Genomic DNA, 24390 nt, shown 5'->3' with positions numbered 1-24390 from the left:
CCATACATGCTCACTGGGTGCAATTCAGAGTTGCGGGCCCAATGCTCTCAAAGCCCAGACATGGGTATTAATAATTTATATACCACAAGGGCAATTTGTTCCTTGCCCATGGCGAGCAGCTCCCTGATTCACAGAAACAAAACCCTTTCAACTCCTAATCCCAACTACAAAGAGGAGCTAGGGAGATGAGTAGGTCCACCCCTCGCTCCCACCACTTCTAGGCGGCTCTGGTGTTCTCCACCAGGATGCTTTCTTACACATAGGCCTGATATCTGAACCAATCACGGCCAGAGGCAGATGGCAGCATCTCAAGGGAGTCAAATAGATGGGCCACCTGCCCAGAAACTCTGAAATGTTACTACTTCACAATCCTAGAATCATCTAGAAAGCCTTAATGAGGAACTGTCTAGAGCAGGATGGCTTGTAGGCACACCTGTGGGGAATTACCATGAGTATATTTGCTTAAGTGGGAAGGCCTGTCCACTGTGGAGGGCGCCATTCCCTAGTCCGGGCATTATGAATTGTGTAGGAGCAGAGAAAACCAGCTGTACACAGCGCACACACTCATCCTATCTCTGCTCTTGACTGGGGATGTGACTGGTTGCTTCAAGATCGGTCACCCTGATAGCTCCTGCCCTCGGAGCTCAGAGGCGATTGTGAGTCACCTGATGTGGGTACTGAGAATCTAACTTAAGATCCTCTGGGAGAGCAGTACACGGTCTTAACTGCTGAGCCATCTCTCCAGCCTCATCCCCAAAACAACCAGAGCATGACAAAGAATAATAAAGCCGACTATGGTAGCATATGCCTGTAATCCCAGGATTTGGGAGGTTGAGGCAGAAGAACCATGACTTCAGGTTCAGCTTAGGCTATAGAGCAAACCCCGCCCCCCCAAAAAAAAGGAGCTAAAAAAAAAATGAGGCAAAGCTGCCTGGACCAAAATGAAATAATAATGTCCATATACACTACTAAAAGGAAAAAAGTAGGGGATGGAAAGACGGTTCAGCAGTTAGGAGTACTCGCTGGTCTTCTGAAGGTCCTGAGTTCAATTCCCAGCACCCACGTGAGTTCAATTCCCAGCACCCACATGGCAGCTCCCAAGTGTCTGATGCCCTCTTCTGGGGTGCAGATGTACATGCAGGCAAAGTACCCATATACATTAAATGCATAAGTAAAGTAAAGGGGAAAAGTGGTGTGAACACTTACAGCATGACATCTTCTAAGTAATTAAAAAAGATGTTCACACACGTTAATTCACATCAACAAGCCCTCTAGTGGGGGACTCAGTGGGAGGGGAAGAAGAAAAGAAAAACGTCATGGAATTCTTGTGAACTGGTGGCTCATTAAGCAAACTATGTGCCTGGAATTTGTAAGCATGCATGCTACGAACAGGGTTTCCCTGGGCAACAAGACCAGAGTTGTTTCTATTTTCTGGTTTTGCTTCTCAGTGTAGGAAAGCATCCTGGTAGTGGGTCACCAGCCTACCACCCCAACCCTGCCTGTTGTCCGTGGAACCTCAGCTCACACACTTCACTGCCGCACAGTGTTCCCACGACCTCTGCCCACGTGGGTTAGGATGCTCCCTCCCTGTCTGTCCCAGTGGGGGCACCTGGAGATACTGCTGCTGTTTCCCAGCAACCTCCAGGGAGGTCCTGCATTCCCAATAATGGTGTGTGACAACGGAACGGCCGGGCACAGGTGAGGAGGAGGAGGGCAAAAGACCAGCATCAACCTCAAGACAGGAGACCCAAGGGAGACCCAGGTGAAGAGGCCTTCCTCAGCTCGTCTGAGGACAAGCAGAGGACCCAGGCCACCTTGGGAGGCAGCCGTCATGCTCTATGATGGAACTTACGTGCAGGACTAGTGTGCTCCTTGTCACCCGGTCCACAGGCTTGTAGAGCAGATCTGTGGAGAGACACGCGGGGGGGACATATGATCACACCTGGGGAAGACAAAATGCTTACCTGCCCACTGATGCTGCAAGCCAAGAAGACGGAAGAGAAGTCCCACCTCCCCTCTGCAGGGCCTTGAGGGCAAACTTGGGATCTGTCTGCCATGCTACTGGCTTGTAGTTCAGGGCTGTTGCTCAGGCCTGGGTCACTGAAAAGGCGCGGTATGGATGCCTTGGACTGTCTAGGAGGATGGTGAGGGTCCTAGTCCTACCCTGTAGCAGACCAGGATGCGGCTCTGAAAGTCCATGGCTGGACAAGTTTTAGAGGCCTGGATCTGGAACAAGCAGAAGCCAAATAGAGCTCTGCATCTGGTGGCTGTTCTGGGATGGGAACGCATCTGGGGACACCAGGGCCAGCCCTGGCCGTCTTTGCTTCTCCCACACAGTGAAGAACATCGTAGACATGACCACAGACACTTAAAGTCTTCCTAACATGCCAGGTACACTTCTTCACATAACTTCCATGACTGCTACTGGACACACGCTGCTGTCTCCGTTATATAGATAGGGAGACTGGGGCTTGGAAGGGCTAGGGAGTGAGCTCTGGGAAATAGAACTATATCCACTGTTCATTACTATTCCTGTTCACACCAGCTTACCCGGTCAAACCAGCCTAACTCTCTTCCCCTGTTCACACCAGCTGAACCCTTCCTGTTCACACCAGCCTAACCAGTCAAACCAGCCTAACTCTCTTCCCCTGTTCACACCAGCTGAAACCTTCCTGTTCACACCAGCCTAACCAGTCAAACCAGCCTCTCTTCTCCTGTTCACACTATCCTAATCCTTCCTGTTCACATCAGCCGAACTGTTCGACCCAGCCCAGCAATTCAAGCAGGAAGCAACTTACTACTTTTTAATTAGTACAGACAGAGGTTAAACATGTGGTCCCAGCGCTCAACCCTTGCCTGCCTACCTACCTGTGTTCCAAGCAGGTGCTTATGTGATGATGCCCTTGCCTTGTTCTCTGTTACTGATGGTTGGTGCGCTTCTGCTTTGAAACATGACTGGACTCATGAATTCATCGACACATGGATTATCAAGGAAGTAGGTTTGCCATTGATTTGAACTATATCTCTTGCCTTGCTGTGTGTAATGGCCCATGTTGCCTTGGGACTCTGCAGAGTCCCCACTGGCAAGAGTGTCCTTACTAGATGCAACCACTTAATGTTGAACCTTCTCATCCTGTTAAGTTCTGTGTGCTTGTGTGTGTTACTTGAGATTGAGCACAGGGGCTGGGTATACCATCAAGCTATAGCCCCAGAACAAACAAACCTTTATTCTTTATAGAGTGCTCGGTTAAGCCATGTGTGGCGGATCTTATTAGTGATCCCATCGCCTGGGAGGCTGAGTCAGGAGGGTAAGAGTGAGTTCCAGGCAAGTCTGGAGGACAGTGTGAAACCCTGTCTCAAAGACCAATGAAATAAATAAATAAAATAAAATAAAGAACCCAGTGGTGCTACTCAGTGGCAGCAGCAGAAACTAGACTTAATATCTACAAAGGCAGAGAAAATGCAATTGCCTTTCAGGGCCAGTGGAGACAACAGGATGATATTCTTAGAAGGTATGTAAGGGGGTTGGAGGGATGGCTCAGCACTTGAGTGCATGCTGCTAGCCGGGCGGTGGTGGCACACACCTTAATCCCAGCACTTAGGAGGCAGAGGCAGGCGGATCTCTATGAGTTAAGGCCAGCCCCACAACCACCTGCAACTCCAGCACCTGGGGGAATACACTGTCTCTGACCTCCATGGGCCAAACCGCACTCATGTGCACATACCCACACATAGACATACACACCCAGTAATTATTAACACAACAAATAATAGCTGATATTAGTATTTGGGATCTGGAGCAGTGGTTAAGAGCACTTGCTGCTCTTCCAGAGGCCATGGGCTCGCTTCCCAGCTCACGCTTGCCTGCCTCTGACTCCAGTCTGAGGGCATCTAATGCCTTCTCCTGGCCTCTGGGTACTATGCACACACAGTGAACATACATACATACATACATACATACATACCTCATACATACATATACATAAAACAAAAAAAATCTTTAGAAAAAACTAAAAATACTTTTAAATGGGGTTCCACTTGCTCAGACTCGCCCCAAACTTGCACTCTTCCACCTCAGCCTCCTCAGTATCTCAGACTCCAGCTGCATGTCCCCACACCAGGCACAGCACAGCGATGTGTATTTACTGTCAGACAGGGCCTCACTATGTATCCCAGGCCAGCCTCAAGTGTAAGTTTCTCATAAATGCCTCCTGAAAGCTGAGATTACAGGTGTGTGCCATCTCATTGGCCTTCCCAGTAAGACTTTAATATGTGGTATTTATTATGTGATTCTTTAAAAAAAAATACTGTGTCTATGTGAGCTGCCACGTGGGTGCTGGGAACAGAAACTGGGTCTTCTGAAAGAGCTGTTAGGGCTTTTATATCTTTTCCATTTTTTTGAAAGATTTATTTATTATGTATATAGTGTTCTGCCTGCATGCCAGAAGAGGGCACCAGATCTTTTATTTTTTCTTTCTCTCGAGACAGGGTTTCTCATTGTAGCCTTGGCTGTCCTGGAACTCACTCTGTAGACCAGGCTACCCTTGAACTCACAGAGATTCACCTGCCTCTGCCTCCTGTGTGCTGGGATTAAAGATGTGTGCCTGGCCCAAGGGCACCAGGTCTTATAAATGGTTGTGAGCCACCATGTAGGTGCTGGGAATTGAACTCAGGATGTCTGAAAGAGCAGTCAGTGCTCTTAACCTCTGAGTCATCTCTCTAGCCCTTTATTATCTTTCTGAAGACACAGATTAATTAATTTTGTGTGTGCATATGTATGCATGTGCACTGGACAGCAGGCATGCGTGTGTGTGTGTGTGGAATTTGTAGGATAACTTTGGAGAACCGGCTCTCTCCTTTACCATGTGGACCAGGGTCATCAGGCATGACAGCAAGCCCTTTACCCACGGCCCCACAGTGGACTTGGCAGACTGTGGTACCTGCTAATTCCTACAGTGTTTTCCCGGTGTCACAGTTTCTGCCCTACCCTGTCCCAGGCTGGTCTCTGTTCCTCCTCACTCACTATCTGAAGTCCAGAACTAGGGAGATGACAGCAGTGACCCAACGAGGTGCAGTGTCTTTCCAACAACATCCCCTCTGTTGGAAGTGGCCACCACCGCAAAGGCAAAGAGAACCGTCTGCAGAGAGAACTCACTTTCCAAAGAGTTCTTGGTGGTGGAGTCCTTGGCATCTCTGTTGCTCCTGGCTCTCAGGTTCTGCAGAGAGAAGAGCACATGCTCACACGGAAAGGCAGAAGCAGCTTGGACACCACAGCCTGAACACAGACAGCCCTGTGTGCAGCAAGCATCAGGGGGCACTCTGAGCCACCAAATGAAGACACGGATTGAGCAATGACCTATGAAAAAGACGAGGACAAAGGGTGCCCCCTAGATCAACAGTCCTCAACCTGTGGGTCGTGACCCCTTTGGAAGAAGACCAATCCTTTCACAGGGGTTCCCTAAGACTATCGGAAAACCTGGAAATTTACATTTTGATTCACAACAGGAGCAAAATTACAGTTATGAAGTAGCAACAAAAATAATTTTATGATTGGGGGCCACTACCATACGAGGAAATGTACTAAAGGGTCAAAACATTAGGAAGATTGAGAACCACTGCCCCCAGATGTTCCCTTAAGACAAGGTTTCTCAATCTCAGCACCTTCTCATTGAGGGGTCAGAAATTCCTGATCCTGAGTACCTGCCCTGTGAGGCTGCCGCAAGCCACATCCCTGGTCGCTATCTATGAGTGCAGTAGCAATCCATTCTCCTGCCCAGTGCTCCTGCGGGAACAAAGTCATCTGCAGACAGGGACTTCTGAGATGGCCCCTGCACAAAGTGCTTACTAAGGGCAGCTTAACAGCGTTCAAGGAGATGGCCATTCTGAAAAGTCCCCACTCACCTTCGGTGATGGCCAGTGCGGTAGGGGTAGGGGTGGGGCACCCCCAGACGGATAGCATGTTTTACTTTCAGCCAGTCTCATGATTGAACATGCACATACATACTTGCTATAATGTGTAAATGAATTGCTTTATTATAAAGGGAGGCACTAAGACTGAAAGCAAGGACTGTTAGTTGAATGACATCAAAGATGTGTCTCATTTGGTCAGAGGCGCTACTGGAGAAATTCCCATGGGAGGCAGCCGCCAGGTCTCCTGACGGTAAGCTCCTGAGCAAATGCATACCCAGCATAGGAATAGGAAGGGCCTCTGGGTCATTCTCATAATCCTCTGTGCTACAAGCAATGTCTTAGGTCTGGGATCACTATCCCAATACTCTGTGCTACAAGTAATGTCTTGGGTCTGGGATCACTTCCCCAATCTTCTGTGCTACAAGTAATGTCTTGGAATTGGAAGATAGTATTAAGTATTAGTATTCTCTAGCTCATCAGGGCCAGAGGTGCACCTGGGCACCTTTCCTCAGAGGTTAAGAGCCACTGCAGTGGCCATTCCTATCCATATCTTACCCAGTAGTTCCCAAAGGGTAGAAGGAGGCAGAAAAGCTAAAGAGACCCATTGGCATCATGGGAGCGGCCCAAACTCCACATTCTCCCAGACAGTGTAAGGCACAAGGTGTCCTGCCTCAAGGAGCCTTGAGTTTAATCACACACTTCCTTCGCACACCTGACTGCCCAGGTCATTTCTCCCTAGCTCTCACTAATCATCTGGAGAACCAGACCCTCACAGAGGCCAGACGGGCACCTCTGGTCTACCTGGACATCCTCACACAGTGCTCACAACTGGTCCTGGGAAAGAAAGAGCCTCACCTGTCCTGTACTTATAGATGACCCCACAGAGGGCCCTGCACATGAGCACTGACAGCCCCAGGACCCAGCCCCCTCACAACCACACGGCTGCTGCTGCTGCTGTTTCTTCCTTGAACTTAACTTTGTGCCCTTTAGGCAGTCTCAATTTCTCAGAAACGTTTTCAAAAAACAGAGAACAGCATAAATGTGGCTCAGACGGCACAAAAAACGGGGTTCAGAGAGATTCACAGGCTTACTCCTAGCATCCCAGTTTTGGTTCTGATTCCCACTGCAGTCATCATAGGGCCATGTGAACCCCCTCCCGGGTGTCATTCCAACACAGCTTCCTCCTCCTTGGGTAGAACCCTCTCTGGATGGACGCAAACTTAGCTACTTAATTACAGTCCGTTTTCTAAGAATCAAATCTTTCATCTGTCAGGGTCACTTAGGATTCTGTACAAACACTGAGGTTGATCAAGGTATAGAAAGTAGTTAATTTCATGAAAAAGGGCAAGGAAAGAGCAGACTGCACACTTGAGGTAAATACGGCCAACAAGGACTGGGGAAGTCCATTCACAGGCTTGGGAAGAGCAGTGTTGCTATGGGAGGTGATCAGAGCGAAGGCCACAGAGGTGTGATCGATGATAAAGCGGTGCAAAGTCCCTGGAGCACAGATCGGGGATGGCCGTCAAAAGTCTCCTCTCAGCAAGAGTAACCCAACTCGTCCCGTGTGTTTATATGTCTCCCCTCTCTTTTGTAAAGTGTGTGCGCGCACGCGTGCGCGTGTGTGTGCGCATTTCCCCTAGTGCTGCCGTTGCTGTCCAGCTGGTCTTGACCTCATCCCTCACACACACCTGCAGGACACAGGAGAACGTCAGTGTCTTTCTCTGTTACTCTTCACCTTATTCCCTTGAGGCAGGGTCTCTCTGGGAACACCAAGTTCTCCCTTTCTGTTGGCGAACTTGGCTGGCCAGCAAGCTCCTGCCTCTGCCTTCTAACGCTGGGACTGCAGGCGCATGTGGCTGTGTCTTCCTTTTTTGCAGGTGCTGGGGTTTTCAACTCAGGGTCTCATTCTTGTATAATAAGTGTTCTTACCCATGGGTCACCCTCCCGGCCCCTACATTTTCCTTCCTAATGCTTCCTCTCAGCATGGAGATCGTTCCTCCCGGAATCCTTGTTTAATGGAATAGAGAGAAGTCAGTCGAGTTCCAAGGGGGGGGGGGAGACGGCTGTACAAAGGTGACAGTGACAACAAGCCGCCCCCACCCCACAGAGAAAAATGTCACATGGCTGCCATTGACACTGCAGAGACTTGATGGGGAAGGGAGAAGAACCCCAGTGTACAGAAGACAGATGAAGACCCAAGGGTGATCCTGGGCCCTAATCCTAACTTGGCTACCGGCCCCGAGTGTCCTATTCAGGTTCTCTGTAACCGAGGGACTCTTTTAAGGCCCAGATGCTCACAACTCTCTGTGGTGGGAGGTTTCTGTCCATCAAGGTTAAATGCAAGCAGGGAGACAAGTAAGTCTTAGATGTAGGGTGATACGGCTCAGAGCTTTCCTCTAGTGGAGATCCACAGCCACAGCCACCCTGGCTCTGAAGGAATGTTGGTAGAAAAGCCGCAAAGCATTTCCTCCCAGCCTCTAGTGACACGGCTGTAGAGTGGGTAGTGGGCTCCCGCGACAGGACAGAGGGTTGGAATTATAATAACGACAGTCAAAAGAAGGGAGTGCCCAGGGAACACGGCTGCTGACGTGAGACGTGTGGATGTGTCCCCAAAAGGTCAGTGTACTGGGAACATACATCCCTACCAGACACACTGAGCCTGAAGTTGGGATCTTTAAGAAGTGGTTGGATGAGGTCATGAGGGCACACCTCAAGTGAGTTAGTCTGCCTGTTCTGTCCTGACACGTGACACCCTGTCCTGTGATGATCTAGCGAGAAGATCCCCAACAGAGGAACCTCAGTGTGGCCAGGCTTCTCGGCCTCCAAACAAATACATTTCTATTCTTTACAAAGGACACAGCCAACCGTTTGTAATGGCGATGAGGAAAAGATCAAGGCATCTTGAATCAGACCCTGGGCCTTGGGTAACAGCCCTGTGAGGACCGCTCCTGTTGAATCACAACGGTGTCCTGCGAGGGAGATGACCCGGCCAACTCTGAGTCAGAGCTGGGGTTCATACCCAGCCTTTAATCTGGTATACTTTGTTCTCCTAACAACCAGCCCACAGCCCATGGCGGGAGTGGGAAGACACGGGTGGGAGTCGGCGGCGTTCTGGCCTGCACAGCGTCAGGGCGCTCCCTCATTACCTCAGATATTTCTGCAAACTGACTGTTGGCCTGACAGCACTTCTCCGCCGTTTCCATGGCCACTCCGTAGTTATCCACGAAGGCTCGGTACACACCCAGCTGACTGGCCTGCGGAGAGGAAGGAGGGGAGGGGTGAGACAGAGGTGGGAGAAGGACTTGTTCCCTGCCTCCCCGAGGATTGGGCTCGTGAGCACCGCTCTGGAAAGAACCCAGGTAAGAGACGGCACGCGGGGTGCAGAAACGTCAGCTCTTTCCCTCCCACCTGCTTCACCTCCCCACACACCGAGCACGATTCCCTCTCCGAAAACGACATGTTGAGGAGTGAGTCACAGCCTTGGACAGGTAATGGTTCCCTTCAGAGATCCTTATTCCTCCCACCACACTTGCAACAAAGGTGTCACGAGGAGCGGCTGAAACTTAGGGTGAGAATCCAGATAAAGGCTTCCACGCAGGTGAGATGGAGGAGGCCACCCTGGTAACCGTGGTGTTGTGCTCGTATCTGATCCTGTCAGGCAGGTAAAGAACAGCCTGGCTGACCGGAAAGAGGAGCTCCCACGATGAGCTGCCTTTCCTAGACTCCACAGGGACACCCGGCTCTTATATACCTGGCAGGTGGAAAGCCTGCCAGCCGCAAGGTGAGACACATTTTGTTTGTTCTTTATGTGACTGAAGACATGAATAGAGGGTTTCCTCGCTGGGCTTCTGCTCAGACACGCCCTCAATTAAGCCATGGTTTCCATGGGTAGATGGAGGGGGATGTGTGTGTCACCACCATGGTTATCTCTGGGTCTCACATCGTTTGGGGGCAGCAAGGAAAAAACTAGTGTTCACATGGAGCAGCCCGTGGACACAGGCCAGTCATGCTGGGTCGGTCTGAGCCTCCCACAGCGGCTGCCCAGGAGCTAGAAGCCTGATGCATTTGCTGTTCCTGGACTTCTCCTCTGTGTTGAGCCTAAATGTCATTCCCATGGGAGTTTGCATTTATATGAGCTTTACTACTTCCAGGGATGACAATTCCAGACGCTAGATAAAACCAGGCGCCTTTGGATAGGCTGGGCCTGAACTGGCTCTGTTCCCTTTGGGCTTGCACAGAAGGTATAGGGTGTTGGAGAAAGGCTGGAAGACACCCCGCTCAGCTCCTACACTTTGAACTACCCCAGAGAAGTGGCTGCATCCTTGAACTCCAGGCTGTCGGTCACTGAACAACCGTAAGACCCAAAGCACTGCCTTTTCTGCCTCGACCCCCTCCTTCTTTGCAGACCACTGAACAAGGGCTTCCCAGCTGCCCTGAGGCTCATGATGGCCTCTCAGAAGAGGAGTGGCTTGCAGTCTGGAGAATTTTGGTAGGGGACCACTTTCACGGCTTTTCTTTCTCTTTCCTCTTTGCCTAAGGGGCTTACTTCTTTCAGGTATGAGAAATTCTGAAAAAAATAATTCAGATGTTTTTGGTAACCAAAAACTGGAACTGCATGCATAATAACAGCAAAAATGGTGAAGGACATGGATCCCTACACCTACTGAGGTCATTCTTTACCAGAAAGGTCTGAGGACATAGCTGACAAACTCAAAGCAGCCTGGGCCCCTCAGAAAAATGACAGACAGAAGGTTGCTAAAGAGACATCCTAGCCAAATACGTACACAACATGGACAGAACTGGATCCCCAATCAGAGAGTGACTAGGGATGAGGACATTAAGCAAAAGCAAAACCCCATGCACAGAAAGCGAACCACAGGAAAGGAACTTCTGTACCCACTGCTTTAACCCAGGAGTCCAGGGCTCTCGAGAAGGCACCAAAGTTGGAGGAGGTACAAATAATTCTTCGAGTCCTAGGACTCCTAAGAGTGATGCTGGGTGAGTCTTGCTTGCAGTCTGAAAGGTCTACATGCAAGACAATGTCTGTCTGTCCTAGGGAGTCCCCAGCGTTCAGGCCAGGTTACAAACACATGTAGAACTCAGCAGACTGACTGGGGATAGACATTCCCCTGCAACATGTATGGCCGAAGAGCACCATGTAAGCCCAAAGTACCTTCCTAAATTTTACAGTCCAGTATTTAGTGTTTTCATTAGTGTCTTTGAAAACAAAAGTTTCTGAGTGGTTTCAGAACGCTATTCTAGGGAGAGTGTGGGGTGTGGTTTCTCCCCATGGCGCTATTCTTTGCTTTTCTGAAGGCTTCTGGTTGAGTGTGGTCTGCAAGGTTTAAAATTATTGACACATGGCATGTCGAGAGAGGGAGAGGGGATCCTGAAGATGGGGTGCACTGATCCAAACACAGCTTCTTATGCTGCTGTGGCTGTAAGGAAAGGACCCTAAGAGGAGAAAATATGAACCACGTAAGTGTCATATTTGTCTCCTGGCCTTAGCTCCAATGTGTCTGAGGTCCAGGGCAGTAGAGCAGAAAGGAAGGAAAATTAAAAAAACCAGAACAATGAGAAGACAAGAGAATAGGACCCTGGGCTTCTGCTTCTCAAGATTGAAACATTCTATCCTCCAGAGAAGCTCCTGAAGCAGGAAGATAAACAACTCAAATCACTTCAGGAAGTCCCTGAAACTGATGAGATTCACTAGGCCCCTCCCTGCCAGAGTAAACAATAAAAGCTGAGACAAGACAAGATGCACTCTTAGAGACCAGACCACTGCCTGGAAGAGGTTTAGACCAACTGGGGCACCCGAAAAGGGCACTTCTCCAACCCGTGGAGCTGTCTGAAGACTGTGTACTGTGTTCTAGATTTCCAGCTTTTGTGAACTGTCACCCATGCTGGGGTGTGTTGGGAATATTATTTTCAGATGTGTGACTTCTGTTTATACTGCATTTGTTTAACCCTGTGAAGCTGTGTTACTGTGCCTGTCTAAAACACCTGATGGTCCCAATAAAGAGATGAACGGCCAATAACAACACAGGGGCAAGGATAGGCAGGACTGGCAGAAAGTATAAATAGGTGGAGAAATGAGGAAGAAGAGGAGCAATGAGAAAACAAGGAAAGGAAGATGTTAGGGGCGGGCCAGCCAGCCATGGAGTAAAAGTACGATATACAGAAGTAAGAGAATGGTAAAAGAGGCAAAAGGTAGACAGGTTCATTTAAATTAAGAAAAGCTAGCAAGAAACAAGCCAAACCAAGGCTGGGTATTTATAATTAAAAATAAGCCTCCATGTGTAATTTGTTTGGGAGCTGGGTAGTGGGTCCCTCAAAAAGCCAAGAGGGAAACACCACAACAGGGGTGAGCTTTGGTGACACAGCGGTCTTTGAATCACTTCTGCTCCTGTAAGTAACCCCAATAAAATGCTCCATTTCACTAAGCTGGACTTTGGTGCTATCAACTGTACTTTGGTTTGTTTGTTGTGGGATCCCTATCTGGGGTGAGTAGGTGTGTGTATCGTGTCTCCCCAGGAAAAGTTCTGTCACACAACAGCTCCTCTGTCTCAGCACAGCCAAAGTGAGGGCACAACCATCTGGGTGGGTGGGCAACCCAGGAAGGTGTGTGCGTGTGTAGGGCCTTTGCAGGAACCTCTACTCGTAGGAAGGCTGTTCTGGGAGCACTGCTAACCGTGAAGGACTCATTTTCTGCATGGAGAGAATGTTTCAGGCAAAGAGTATATGCATAAGAAGCCTGGGCAATCTAGGAATTTGGATCAGCCATCTTCTTCGAAAGAGACCAGGGCTAGCACCTGACTTCCTATGGCTCTTCCAGGACGGGGTAACCTCTCTGTTGAGAAATTCTGCCAGCGACCTTCCCCTTTCCTATTCCCATGCTGCACTAACACCTCTGGAGATCTGAAAAGTGCTTCGACAAACGTGACAGATTTTTGGTCAGTTCTGGTCTACTGAGGGCTTTCAGAAACCCTTATACTGTTGTCTAACAGAATATTTATTATTCTAACAGAATAAGAATAAAAAAGTAAGAGAATGGTAAAACCCCAGAGGCAAAAGGTAGACAGGTAAGTTAGGAAAAGCTGACAAGAAATTATTAAATTTATTATTAAATAACAAATAAATAATTTTTCTTGTTCTGTTGTCTAACATCTCTTGTTCTTAGGTTTTATGGTCCCTCCTGGTGGGCAAATGTACTCTTTTATGAGAAATATCCTCCTTCCTTGCCGAATAGCTTTGAAAACAGTACCTGTCTTACAGGGCCGTCTCAGTGCAAGTAAGACGATGCACGCCCCTTGGGCACACCTTCTGCCCCTTTGTATCAGAGACCCTGCTCTGATACAGCCTGTGGCTGTCACCCGGTCCATGCTTCTCTGTGGAGGTCCCTAGTTACACACCCTCTCTATCTCCCTTTGCTTATTCACTCCGTTGGCCTGGGTTGTTTCCATAAATTCCTGGGCTCAAGCAATCTTACTGCTTCGGCCTCCCAAACAGCTGAAAGTACATATGTACCACTGACCCAGACACATACACTTCAAATCAACTCTAGGTCTAATCCAGCGTCATCACTACATATACAGCCGTTACGCTGGATTGTTTCGGGACCAATGACAAGGAAAAGCCTGTACATGTTCAGTACCTACATAAGTTTTTCAGTCCTTGGTTAGTTCAGTCTGTAGATGAGGAGCTGTAGATGCAGGGGCTGACTTGTAATCAAGCCCTACTGTGCTTTCATGTGCCCCCCAGGCCACACTCTGCTCTCCACTAAGAGCCCAGCGTGCTGGGCAGCAAAGCCATTTTGGTCCCAAAGGCAGCCTGATCTATGTGGACACTGGAAACCCCAAGCAAAACTGTAGGAAGCCAAGAAGAATAAGACATCGTACTCACCGGACTCCGGCTGGGTTGGCAGTGTGTCCCTCAGCCTCTCTCTCCCAGTGGCATGCCCTTTGGTACTAAAGAGACACGCCCCAGGCTCTCCTTTTACCTGTCTCCTTATGGCACAAGCCCATGGGACAAACCTAGTCACAAGTGCCAGCATGTCCAAGTCACTCACCAGCTTCTGGAAGAGGTCACCCACACGCTGTTGGTGGCTCCATTGTTGCACACGGGGGAACAGCCCATCGTAGAACTCCTTGTGGATCTCATAGAGCTCAGGTACTTTGAAGAAAATGGTCTCAATCTGCTGGCTGGTCAGCACCGGCTGCGAGGTGGTGGCAGCGGCTTTCAGAGGCTTCATGGGCTAGAGAACGGCACAGGTGAAGTGACGAGGTGGCAGGTTTTACCACTGGCTAGATGCTTCGCGGTGGTTACGCGACATAGACTTTATTTCTTTGGTGTCATGATCAGGTCCAAGAGGGACCTTGGGCATGGCGGGCAGACGAGTGCTCTACCACTGAACTACATCCCGACTCGACCATTTTCAAATTCCAAGGAAAAAGTTAAAAGCAAGGGGAAACCTGGCAACAGAGGCCTTGCATCAATATCTCCTGGCTCCTAGAGAAGTTCAGATGTCTAGAGCGAGGAGGGAGGTGAATCCCAGCAGGGCATGCTCACCAGTAGCAGAGCTTCCAGATGGCCCAGGTACGTCTCCTCGCTGGCCAGGATTCCCGAGAGAACCCACTTTCTCATCTCCAGGCCCTTTTCCAAATCTAGCTCGCTCTGTAGGAAGAGAAGCAGAGACATCAGCTCCCCCTGAGGACAAGCCGGAGACAATGCACCAAGAAGGAAGAAGAAGGGCCCAAGAGCCCTGACGCCCATTTAGCCTTCGTAGTCACGAAAATCTGGATGGCCATCCAGTCAAGGATGGCCTTAGCCCCCACAGCCTAGGAAAGGAGAAGTTGGATGTTAAGCAGGTTGCAGGACCTCCTCCCCTCTTGCCTTCTGCCTGGGATCATGGAGTGGCTGCCTTCCACACATGGAAGGAAAAGGAGGTTCTGACCCGAGGTGAGCATAGCACGCAGAAAGCCCAAGGAGTGCTCCAGGAGTGCTGGGGTGCATCAGAGCCTACTGCCTGTCCATCTAGACTCCTGCTATCAAAAACATCTGCTGCTCCTTGCCCTTCACCTGAGGTGTGCCTCACCCGGGTTTCCTGGCTGTCACTGACGCTTGAACCTTGGACCAACCAGGCTCCTAGGCAGCGGCACCCCCTCCTTTCCTCAGCATGCTGTCCTTCCTGGCCTTGACTGCTGCAGCTGTGTGTCACCTGGGGAGAGCGGCCCCCCAGGCTCAGGACTTTTGTCTTATTCTGCCTCCTAGGCGCTAATCTTGCTGTAGGGACGCTCTTCCAAGCAGACTCTAGGCAAAGCACCCAAGCTTTGTCAACTTCCCAGATGAAAACTATGATGCTCTGCTGCCTTTGTTTCACCAAGCCAGAGCGGACACATTGTTGGCTGTTGACACAGGGGTTGCAGCTGCATGACCTGGAAGACCATGCGCTGACGTCAGCTGATGTGGACTGATGTGTGTCACATCCCCCCATTCCTATACTGCAGTCCTGAGCCCCATGGCCTGAGGATGTGACTGTATTTAAAGAAGCTGCAATGAAGTCAGAAGGGTGGATTCTAAGCCAGGGTAACTAGTATTCCGTAAGAACTGGAGTATATGACAGGCGCACACAGAAGACATTTGGTCCAGCTGTAGCTAGGCGTACATAGCCATTCACAGATTCAGGAGAGAGGACTCAGAAGAAAACAACCCTGTGAGAACGTGACCTCAGCCTTCCAGCCCCTCACGCCTATGAGAAAGTACATTTCTGTTGCTCAAGCGGCCCGGCTTGTGGTGTTTTCGCCTCACAAACCAATAGTGATGGCAGTGCCAAAGGCAACAGAAAGTGCCGCTTGACTTCCTGGCCACTCCCTGCTTCCCTCCCCAGTCACAAGTGATGTCAGAGGCTGGCCATGCCCATGGAACCACTGTGTGGCACCTGGCCAACCAACCCCACCTATAGGCAGAGGGAGATGCCAGTAAGGGGAGGAGTCCTGCATCCATGGAAGGTAATGGGATGTTAAAAGCCCCGCTCACTCCTCCAGTTTCCTAGCTCAGGAGCAAACTCACAAGAACCCTATTACCCCACCTCCTGGGCTTAGAACGGGAGCAGTGATCCTTCTGTGACTCACTTTCCTAAATCATTAAAGGAAAATGCCAGCAATGCTGATGTCTCGGGCTGAAGGGCAATCCTATACAATATGATCCTGACCTGCATCCCTGGCTCTTACTTCCCACATGCGGTGGCCACAGATGTCTATATAGTAGCGCTTACTGCCTGGGGTCTGTAAGAGACTGGGTTCAAGGTAGGACCTGCCTGAGGCCAGCTCAGGCCTTTGGGAGGCTCTGCAGTTGGACATTAGGGCCCCACTGTGGACCCTCTGTGTCATCATAACTCCGATGGTCCTGTCAAGCCCCCTAGTCCTGTAAGAGGGAAGTATTTCATGGGTTAGACTGCAGGCTCATCCAGAAGAGCCCAGGGTAAGGAGCCTAAGTTGCTCAGGAAGCCCCACCCCCACCTGGATGGAAACTGCCTACCTGGATCCCTAGGGGCTTGTATTACATTACCACTACCATTTGATTACCTAAGAAGCTTTCTTGAGTTATGGCTTTATAGTGTGTGTGTGTGTGTGTCTAAGCTGTGGACATGCAAATGTGTGTACGTGGTAGCCACTGCAGCTTTACAGTGTGTGCATGCATGTGTGCATGTGTGTATATGTGTGTATCTAAGCTGTGAATATGCAAATGTGTGTGGGTGGCAGCCACTGCAGCTTTATAGTGTGTGCATGCATGTGTGCATGTGTGTATATGTGTGTATCTAAGCTGTATTTGCTGTGAACATGCAAATGTGTATAGGTGGCAGCCACTGCAGCTTTATAGTGTGTGTGCGTGTGCGTGTGTATCTAAGCTGTGAACATGCAAATGTGTGTAGGTGGCAGCCACTTCAGCTTTATAGTGTGTATGTGTTTGTGTGTGTGTGTGTGTGTATCTAAGCTGTGAACATGCAAATGTGTGCAGGTGGCAGCCACTTCAGCTTTATAGTGTGTGTGTGTGTGTGTGTGTGTGTATCTAAGCTGTGAACATGCAAATGTGGCAGCCACTGCTCCAGGGAACTAACCCACTCAGATGGGTCCCTTCAGGAAACACCAGGCAATGGCTTCCACAGATAGGAGCCTCCAGGGCACAGCTGTGCCTAAACTTGGAAATTCCTGTGCTGGGAACATACAGTGCTCAATTAAGATTCCTTTCATCATCAAATCTAAAAGACCTAGCCAGGTCCTAGTTTGGGCCTCATCTTTATGAAATCCCAAGGGCCCCTTTGGAGTCTCGGTATTCTTTTGGGAAACAAGCAGGTCCCAGAAATCCAGGACTGTCAGCTGAGCTCGTTAAGCACTGCCCATGGGGCCCAAACATGTAGGATTTGATGGTGTGGTGCCCACGTCTCAGCCCAGTGCAAATGGCAGGTCCTCAGAGAAGTACTTTTCACTTGTCTCTGCACAGCCTCCCACTGTAGACGATGCACCTATCCCACACGAGGGAAGAGATCAGGGAAATGGCAGGCCTTATGACAGCACCAGCCACCCCCTACACCCAGCTCTCCTGCTCTGAGAACAATCTTGCTACTGCTAGCTCCAGGGAGCCGGTGGGGCCTAGGGAGGTCAGCAGGGCCAGTGACAGCTCTGCCCAGCATAAGCTGCTGCTGCCTGCATGGATGGGAGTGCCTGGTGGGAGCCTGGTGCCTCGTTCCACCCACACAGTTTGGAAAGCCAGGAGGAAACACTGCAAGCAGGATGGCGCCAAGTCCGGCTCTCCTTATTCCAAAGGGTGAGGCTCTCTAGCCCAGGAGTGGTGCTGCGGTGGACGGAGACAGGCCACGAGAAGAGGAACTTCAGACGGACAGTCTTTGGGGGATCAGAGCAGTGCTGGTGGCAACACAAGCAGCCCATTCTGCCTCACAGAAAAGGAAATGGGGCACGGAAGAAGACGAGAACAATGGGCCAGGCTGGCACCTGCAGGCAGGGAGGTTCCTTCTAGGAGAAAGCTGGGCAACTGGAAGAAGCAGCAGCCCTTATGCCTAACCTGAGCTCAGAAACAGGCAACCAAGAATGGAGAGAAACAAACTAGGCCCATGGTGACCAGGTGACAAATGCTGTCAAGCCCACAGGTGAGCTGAAGGCTGGTCCATTAGTAAGTCTTTTAAGGCTCCTCCCAGGGGAGCCCACTGACCAATCAGGCAGGGTGCAGCTTTCTCTGCTCTGTAAGTTCAAAACCAGCAGAACAGCTGGACCAGGGGCCCTCTTCTAGTTAGAGTAATAGCCTAGCTACTGCCCCAGAGGCGAGCTCGAAAGCACTCCAAAGGCCCGACTTTCACAGCAGACTAGTCCTCCAGACGGGGAGATCCCAGCACGTGAACCTGGCTCTGTCTCAATAAACCCACCGAAGACCTTGCTGTTCCCAGGGCCAGGGGTGCCAGGTCCCTGCCCCACCCCAATCAATACCTACCTAACTTCTTCGGGTGGATGCTCCCAGAGATCCCCGAAACCCAGAAGCTCCACAGAGCTTATGTGTTGCCATGGCATCCCCTGGGGAGCGCTCTTAATGCTCAGTAGCCCAAAAGGTGTGAGCCTGGCAACAGGGAACAAACCAGGATTTGGGAGGTAGAAGAACCTTAGGCAGCAGGGTGGGGCGCTTCTGACTTCAAACCCACCACATTCCCTAAGGAACCTAAGAAGTGGTATCCGAAAGCGAAGGCAGTGCCTGCCACCAGCACCAAGATGGGCGTCTACCGTTAGGGTATGCATTAGATTAAGCACCTAACTGGAGCGCTGCTGGAACAAGACTAGGTGACATGTCAACCCTCCTCCTTCAGAACACATCCCACCACCTGCTCTGGCGGAATACTTGGGGGAACTGTAGAGCCGAACATACGTGCAGATGTGTAACATCCTGCCAAATGCGCAACATGGGTGGTGGTGTTTTATGGACTCCTGAAGGGGCAGACAAGGTTCTGCACGGACTCTATAGGGAGGAACCCCTGAACTGGGTGAGTTCTATATCAGGAGAGTGGCAGGATAGAGGCCAACCTGAACAGGGCTTGGGGTACAGAGAGGCAGATCAGCTTCCTCTCAAGCGACGGCTGGACAGAGACCTGAGCAACAAGGAGCAGGCACAGGTTACACCCTGGCTTCCTTTCTCAGTCTCGAGTTTCAGAATGAGGAACCTGCTTGGCATCAGCGCCATTAGAAATCACAGGCCCATAAAAAGAAAACGACCTTTCAACAAAGGCGTCAGCCCCAGAGCAAAGCAACCGTGGAGGAAAGACACATTTCCTGGGCTTTGTTACAGCAATACGGGAAAGTGTGACGCTGGCGGGGGAAGCCAGGGTCAGGTGTACACTGGGCGTGAACTCTAGAAACTGAGCCATGATCCCAAGACCTGCTCTCATTCCTATGCTTAAACCCAGGGTAGAAACCATCCAAACCCAAGGTAAGCAGAGGGGACTGGAAAGACAAAAGAGCCAAAGACGAGGAGGAGAAAGCTCCGGAGCAACAGTGGTTGGTTATTTAGCCCAAAAAGGAAGAATACAAGATGCGAACAGAGCTGTCTTCATTGTTTCCCCGTTAATGCGATAAAAAATATCCTGGTAACATGCACACCAGAAAGGGGGCAAGTTCTGGGACTAAGGGCTTATTTGGTTCACATGCACAGTCCATTACTGTGGGGAAGTCAAGGTGGCTAGTCCCTTAGGCTACCAACCCAGGGAATAATGCTGTCCAGCTGTCCATAGTGAGCAGGTCCTTCTACATCACTTAGCTGGGGCCACCATGCAATTCCTGCTTGCTTAGGTAGCGGCCTCTGGCATCACTATTCTCAGCTTCAAGAACACACACAACTCGCCTGAGTTTACAAAGCAATCCATGACCTCCCTGCAGAATGTATGCAGAGGGCTGTCTCCTTCTACTTGACATATGACAAGAAAGCAGTTTTCTGTGATTTGTCTAATGGTGCCACCACCTCTTTGCGACACGTCTCTGAACTAGGAGTTGCCTTTCAGAAGGCCTGTCCATGGAAGCCATGACCTTGTCCAGAGCGGACGGAGCTCAGTGCCCCACGTGGATTTCACATCTACCCCACACTCTCGGCGGGTGGACCTCCCAGACTCACCGCTTTGCTGGGCTCCAGGGCTCCTGAGGCCAGAGCATCGCGGCTGCCTCTGCCCTTGCTGCTGAGGTGTGGGGAGGAGGAAGGCGAATCATCGATGTAGGGCAGCCCATCCTGGTGCCGGCGCTGCTCCTCGGCCTGGTCTGCGGCACAGCCGTACCCAGGTGGTGTGCCGAACGAGGAATCTGTGTGTACAGAGAAGCAACTGTGTTAATGAGAGCCAAAGCCCTGTTTCAGGGGCGTCTATGGCTCACCTGTCCACAAGGGCCTGAGCCGACACTATCTCTGCCGCATATAGACATCTCTCGGGGATTTTAGGTACAACGTCACCAGTCTCAAGACCTACTACTACCCAAAGACACAGGGTGAGAAGGGGTATCCAGATAACACAAGAGTAGCCAAGATTGTCCTTGGGAAATGGACGGCATAGTGGACAAACAGGTAACATCTGGTCTTGGTAAAAACACACATCTAGCACATGGCTCCTAAGACCATTAGACGCTCCCAAGTGATAACTATATTTCATGTTTGTGAGATGACTGGGTAGCTCAGGATGGGGGCTGGTTGTTGGGGTGAGTGGAAGGGAGGACCGAGATTGTGGTTAGAGAGTTGGAACTTTCAGTCATGACGCCAGCCCTTTAGGGAAAGGAAAGGGGCTGAAGCCTGAGCCAATCATTGGAGGCCAGGGGCATAATCAGTCAAGTCTATAGCATGAAACTTTTTAAAAATATTTTTTATGGTTTATTTAACTTTTATTTTATGTGCATTGGTGTGAAGGTGTCAGATGCCCTGGAACCGGATCTTCAGACAGTTGTGAGCTGCCATGCGGGTGCTGGGAATTGAACCCAGGCCCTCTGGAAGAGCAGTCAGTGCTCTTAACCACTGAGCCATCTCTCTAGCCCCTAGAATGAAACTTCTAGAGAAACCTAAAAGGCAGGGTTGGGAGAGTGTCTTGGCCACCGAGCCACAGGAAAACACTCTAGGCCACCCCACCATATAACTCGCCTCATGCATCTCTTTCCTCCTACTCGTTCTGAGTGGTTCCTCTTTTGTTTTATTTTTAATCAGAAACTGAAAGTCTAGTTAGGAGACTGTTTCCCTACCTTCTGCCACCAGCCATCCCTGCATCGACGACAGAGTTATGAAAGATGGGTTGTAAGCCTCTCCTCCTCCCTTTCTTCATTTATGGGGCTTGAAGATGGTGGAGTGAGGGGGAGCTGCTCTTACGGGGCTGAGCCCTTAACCTGCAGGGCCCAGTACCATCTCCAGGAAGAGGATGTCAAAACGGAGCTAACGCTGCACTATACCCAGGTGGCACCCATAGAAAACGTAAGGGTTTCTGGGTGTAGAGGCAATTAGGTCATAGAAGTGTTCCGTTGAGGGCGATGAGAAGACAGACAGGGGCTTATCATATGGGGAGGGGACCTGGCTAGAAGAACCCCAAATGTAAGGATGCCCTTGTATGGTCCCTATATACATACCTATGGAGATGAGATGGGCAAAAAGACCACAGTCCTCTGTACTAATTGTTGGCAAACCCAGGAAAAGCTCAACCATGATCCTGGACTGCCCCCACCCCCATCCTGCCCCAGGCTACTACTTATAGTAGTAACTTTTTGCCAAGACCTTCCAGTGTATATACACACAGAGGCAAAATGTGGCCTACCCTTTGCAAAATAACTTTATGCGGACGGTTGGGGCATGTGGTAGGTTAGCATGGCAACCAGCACAGTGCCAGATACCAGACCAATAGCCAAGATGGTCATGACCCTAGCTACCTGTTAGTCCTCTGGGATACCTTTATAAGAATGAGGGTGTTAAGCCGGGTATGGTTGCACACACCTTTAACTCCAACACTGGGAGGCAGAGGAAAGTGGATCTCTGTAGGTCTGAGGCTAGCCTGGTCTACACAGGAGTTCCAGGGCAGTCAGAGAAACAAAAGTGATCGTATCACAAAATTTAAGTGGGGGTTGGGGGTGGGGATCAAGGTGCTGGGCCCGGCTGCATTTCAAAGCTCCCGGGTGATGCTGAGAAGCAGTGGGGTACACCTTTTAGAGACAGAGGATGCTGTGACATCGGCTATCTGTGGTTGCCATGTTCACAATAAGTCCTAGACTGAGACCATAGAACAGCAGGCCAGTCCAGGGACAAGAACGGGCAACTGTGAACAGTGATTGCCAGCAAGGTCTGACCTGAGGAACTCGAACCACAGCCCAGACCCCCTTTATTCCAATCCAAGTGTAGCACAAGGACAGAGGGATCCATTCTGTGAGAGCCTCACAGCTAGTGAAGTTCCAGTTACAGGAAATAACATAGTCCCATAAAGGTACTTATCACCCACACCCATACACACCTCAGGCCTGTTGGCCACCTGTAGCTCCTCTTTGAACCATTCTTAGCTGAGAGTCCTTCCTTCCTTCCTTCCTTCCTTCCTTCCTTCCTTCCTTCCTTCCTTCCTTCCTTCCAGTTTGCTGAAACAGGACCTCACTATCTCAAGCTGGCCTGTGTCCTTCAACAACTCACTGTGAAGTTGAAGGTGACCTTGAACTTCTGGACTTCCTGCCTCCACCTGTGAGTACCGAGATTCCAGGTGTGCAACCCTCTACTAGATTTCTGTGGTGCTGGGGAGCACACCCAAGGCTTGCTAACACTCTGGCTTGAACTCAAGTACACATCCAGGCTCTGGCTTGCAGTTTTCAGTGGAATTGGACCCCTCACCAGAGACAGCACAGACAAGGGCCCAGTGTCAGCTAAACATTCATAAGAATCTTGTGACCGTCTTGCTCTTTTCCTAAGGTATCTTTTCAGTAGCCGGCATATTCTGCATCCACTGACAGGATGCCTAGTGTCTGCTCCCTGTGGTTTCCACTGATCACACGGACTCATGTCCAAGGTCAAGTCCACAGTGGACAGGTAACCAACCCAGGAAGACCATTGGGGGTCAGACTTGTTCTAGGGATCACTGCAGATGAGACCCAGGATTCCATGTTTGTGACACAATCTGACCAGGAGAACCATCTGCATAGCAAGGGCTTGTCCACAGTGGTTCTCCTGTGGAGATTTCACCTTCCCAAGGTGAGACCAACAGATGGAGGTCCCCCCGCTGGGCGGTGCCAGTCCACCTAATAATCCAGACTCAAGTCGCTCCTTCTGCCACCTGAGTCGCAGGTGACCCAGGAACCAAGCTGTGTGCTACCCTCTGAGGAGCTTCCAGAATGATCTGGGCATCTTAGCCCTGCCTACCCAGACCACGGAAGCAGACCGAGCAGGTCAGGTAACCCCATTCATTGTAAAACACTGGATTCAAGAGGAAGAGTGAAGGGGCACTGGGGAGAACTGGGGCTGGGACGGCAGAGTGGCCTTCCATATTTACAGTGAGAGCAGATTGGACATCCAGCCATGAGAGGAAGGTTTCCCCAGCTCCTACCCTCCTCCCAGCTCTGCACTTTCTCCAGGGTTGAAGGCAAACTGAAGTTGTACATTGCTGGTGATGGCTGTTTCTACAGACAGCTGTTCACATCCTTGGGCAGGCGGACCTCTCCACTACAGGATTAGAAATCTGCCGGGCAGGCAGGTTCAAGTCTCACTACAGTTAGAGCCAGTTTTGGACCTGTGATCACAGGCTACAGGCTACAGCCATCTCCCAGAACCCTGTAACCCGAAGTTGACTACAGCTCGGGAAGATGACAGTAAACGAGGACCGTGAGGTCGGTCACCAACAGGGGTCTTACTTCAGCTTGGAGCAGTACCTTGCACAGTAGCCAAGGCATTACCCGGAGCTAAATTTCCTAACAACCGGGAAGCCTCAGGTCTTACAAGAAGCAGGGTGGAAAACACCTACTTGCTACCCTTTGCCAGGCACTTCCCACGCCTCTTCATGGTGTTGCAATCTTTCGCACATTCTGTGGACGTATGCAGACACCTTGGTGGGCACGGATTTCCAGATCGCCAATTTTCTGACGGCGTTTCGGAGCCTGACTACATTGAAGTCTACCTATGACTATTGCAACTTAAAACCCTGCAAGATGCAGGGAATTCCGGCACCGACGAAGCAACACCCGACAGGTCCTGAGGACACACACAGTGTGCCTGGGATCCACACGCAGAGAGGTCAGGGAGTATGGCGAGAGAGAGCAGGAAGGAGGAGCAGGAGGACATATCAACGCATCAGCCTTATCGGCCCAGGGTGGTATCCAAACATTTTCCTAATGGGGTTTTAATTGGTAGATTTAAAGCACACTGGCACTAGCTGTGGGGTGTCACTAAGGCCTAGCTTCACCATCTGTATGGCATGTGGGGTTAGGATGGCAAATTTAGTAG

The 24390-nt window shown here is 50.5% G+C and overlaps 1 protein-coding gene across 2 annotated transcripts in view; it reads right to left on the bottom strand.

Moving 5' to 3' along the window:
- Positions 1–24390, bottom strand: part of Bcr (BCR activator of RhoGEF and GTPase) — a 140234-nt gene that overhangs the window by 43302 nt on the left and 72542 nt on the right. For both annotated transcript variants that reach the window (XM_087898234.1, XM_087898233.1), the window contains exons 2-7: positions 20074–20255; positions 14479–14583; positions 13979–14164; positions 9057–9164; positions 5156–5216; positions 1853–1905 (exon numbers count right to left, since the gene is read on the bottom strand). In XM_087898234.1, coding sequence (XP_087754360.1) covers positions 1853–1905; positions 5156–5216; positions 9057–9164; positions 13979–14164; positions 14479–14583; positions 20074–20255 — 695 coding nt within the window. The remainder of the gene's footprint in view (positions 1–1852; positions 1906–5155; positions 5217–9056; positions 9165–13978; positions 14165–14478; positions 14584–20073; positions 20256–24390) is intronic.

The sequence above is a fragment of the Myodes glareolus genome, chromosome 18 (assembly GCF_982192425.1).
Source record: "Myodes glareolus chromosome 18, mMyoGla1.1, whole genome shotgun sequence".
NCBI classification, from domain to species: Eukaryota; Metazoa; Chordata; class Mammalia; order Rodentia; family Cricetidae; genus Myodes; species Myodes glareolus.
Note: the sequence above shows the minus strand (reverse complement) of the source record. Positions and strands in the feature narration are given on the sequence as shown.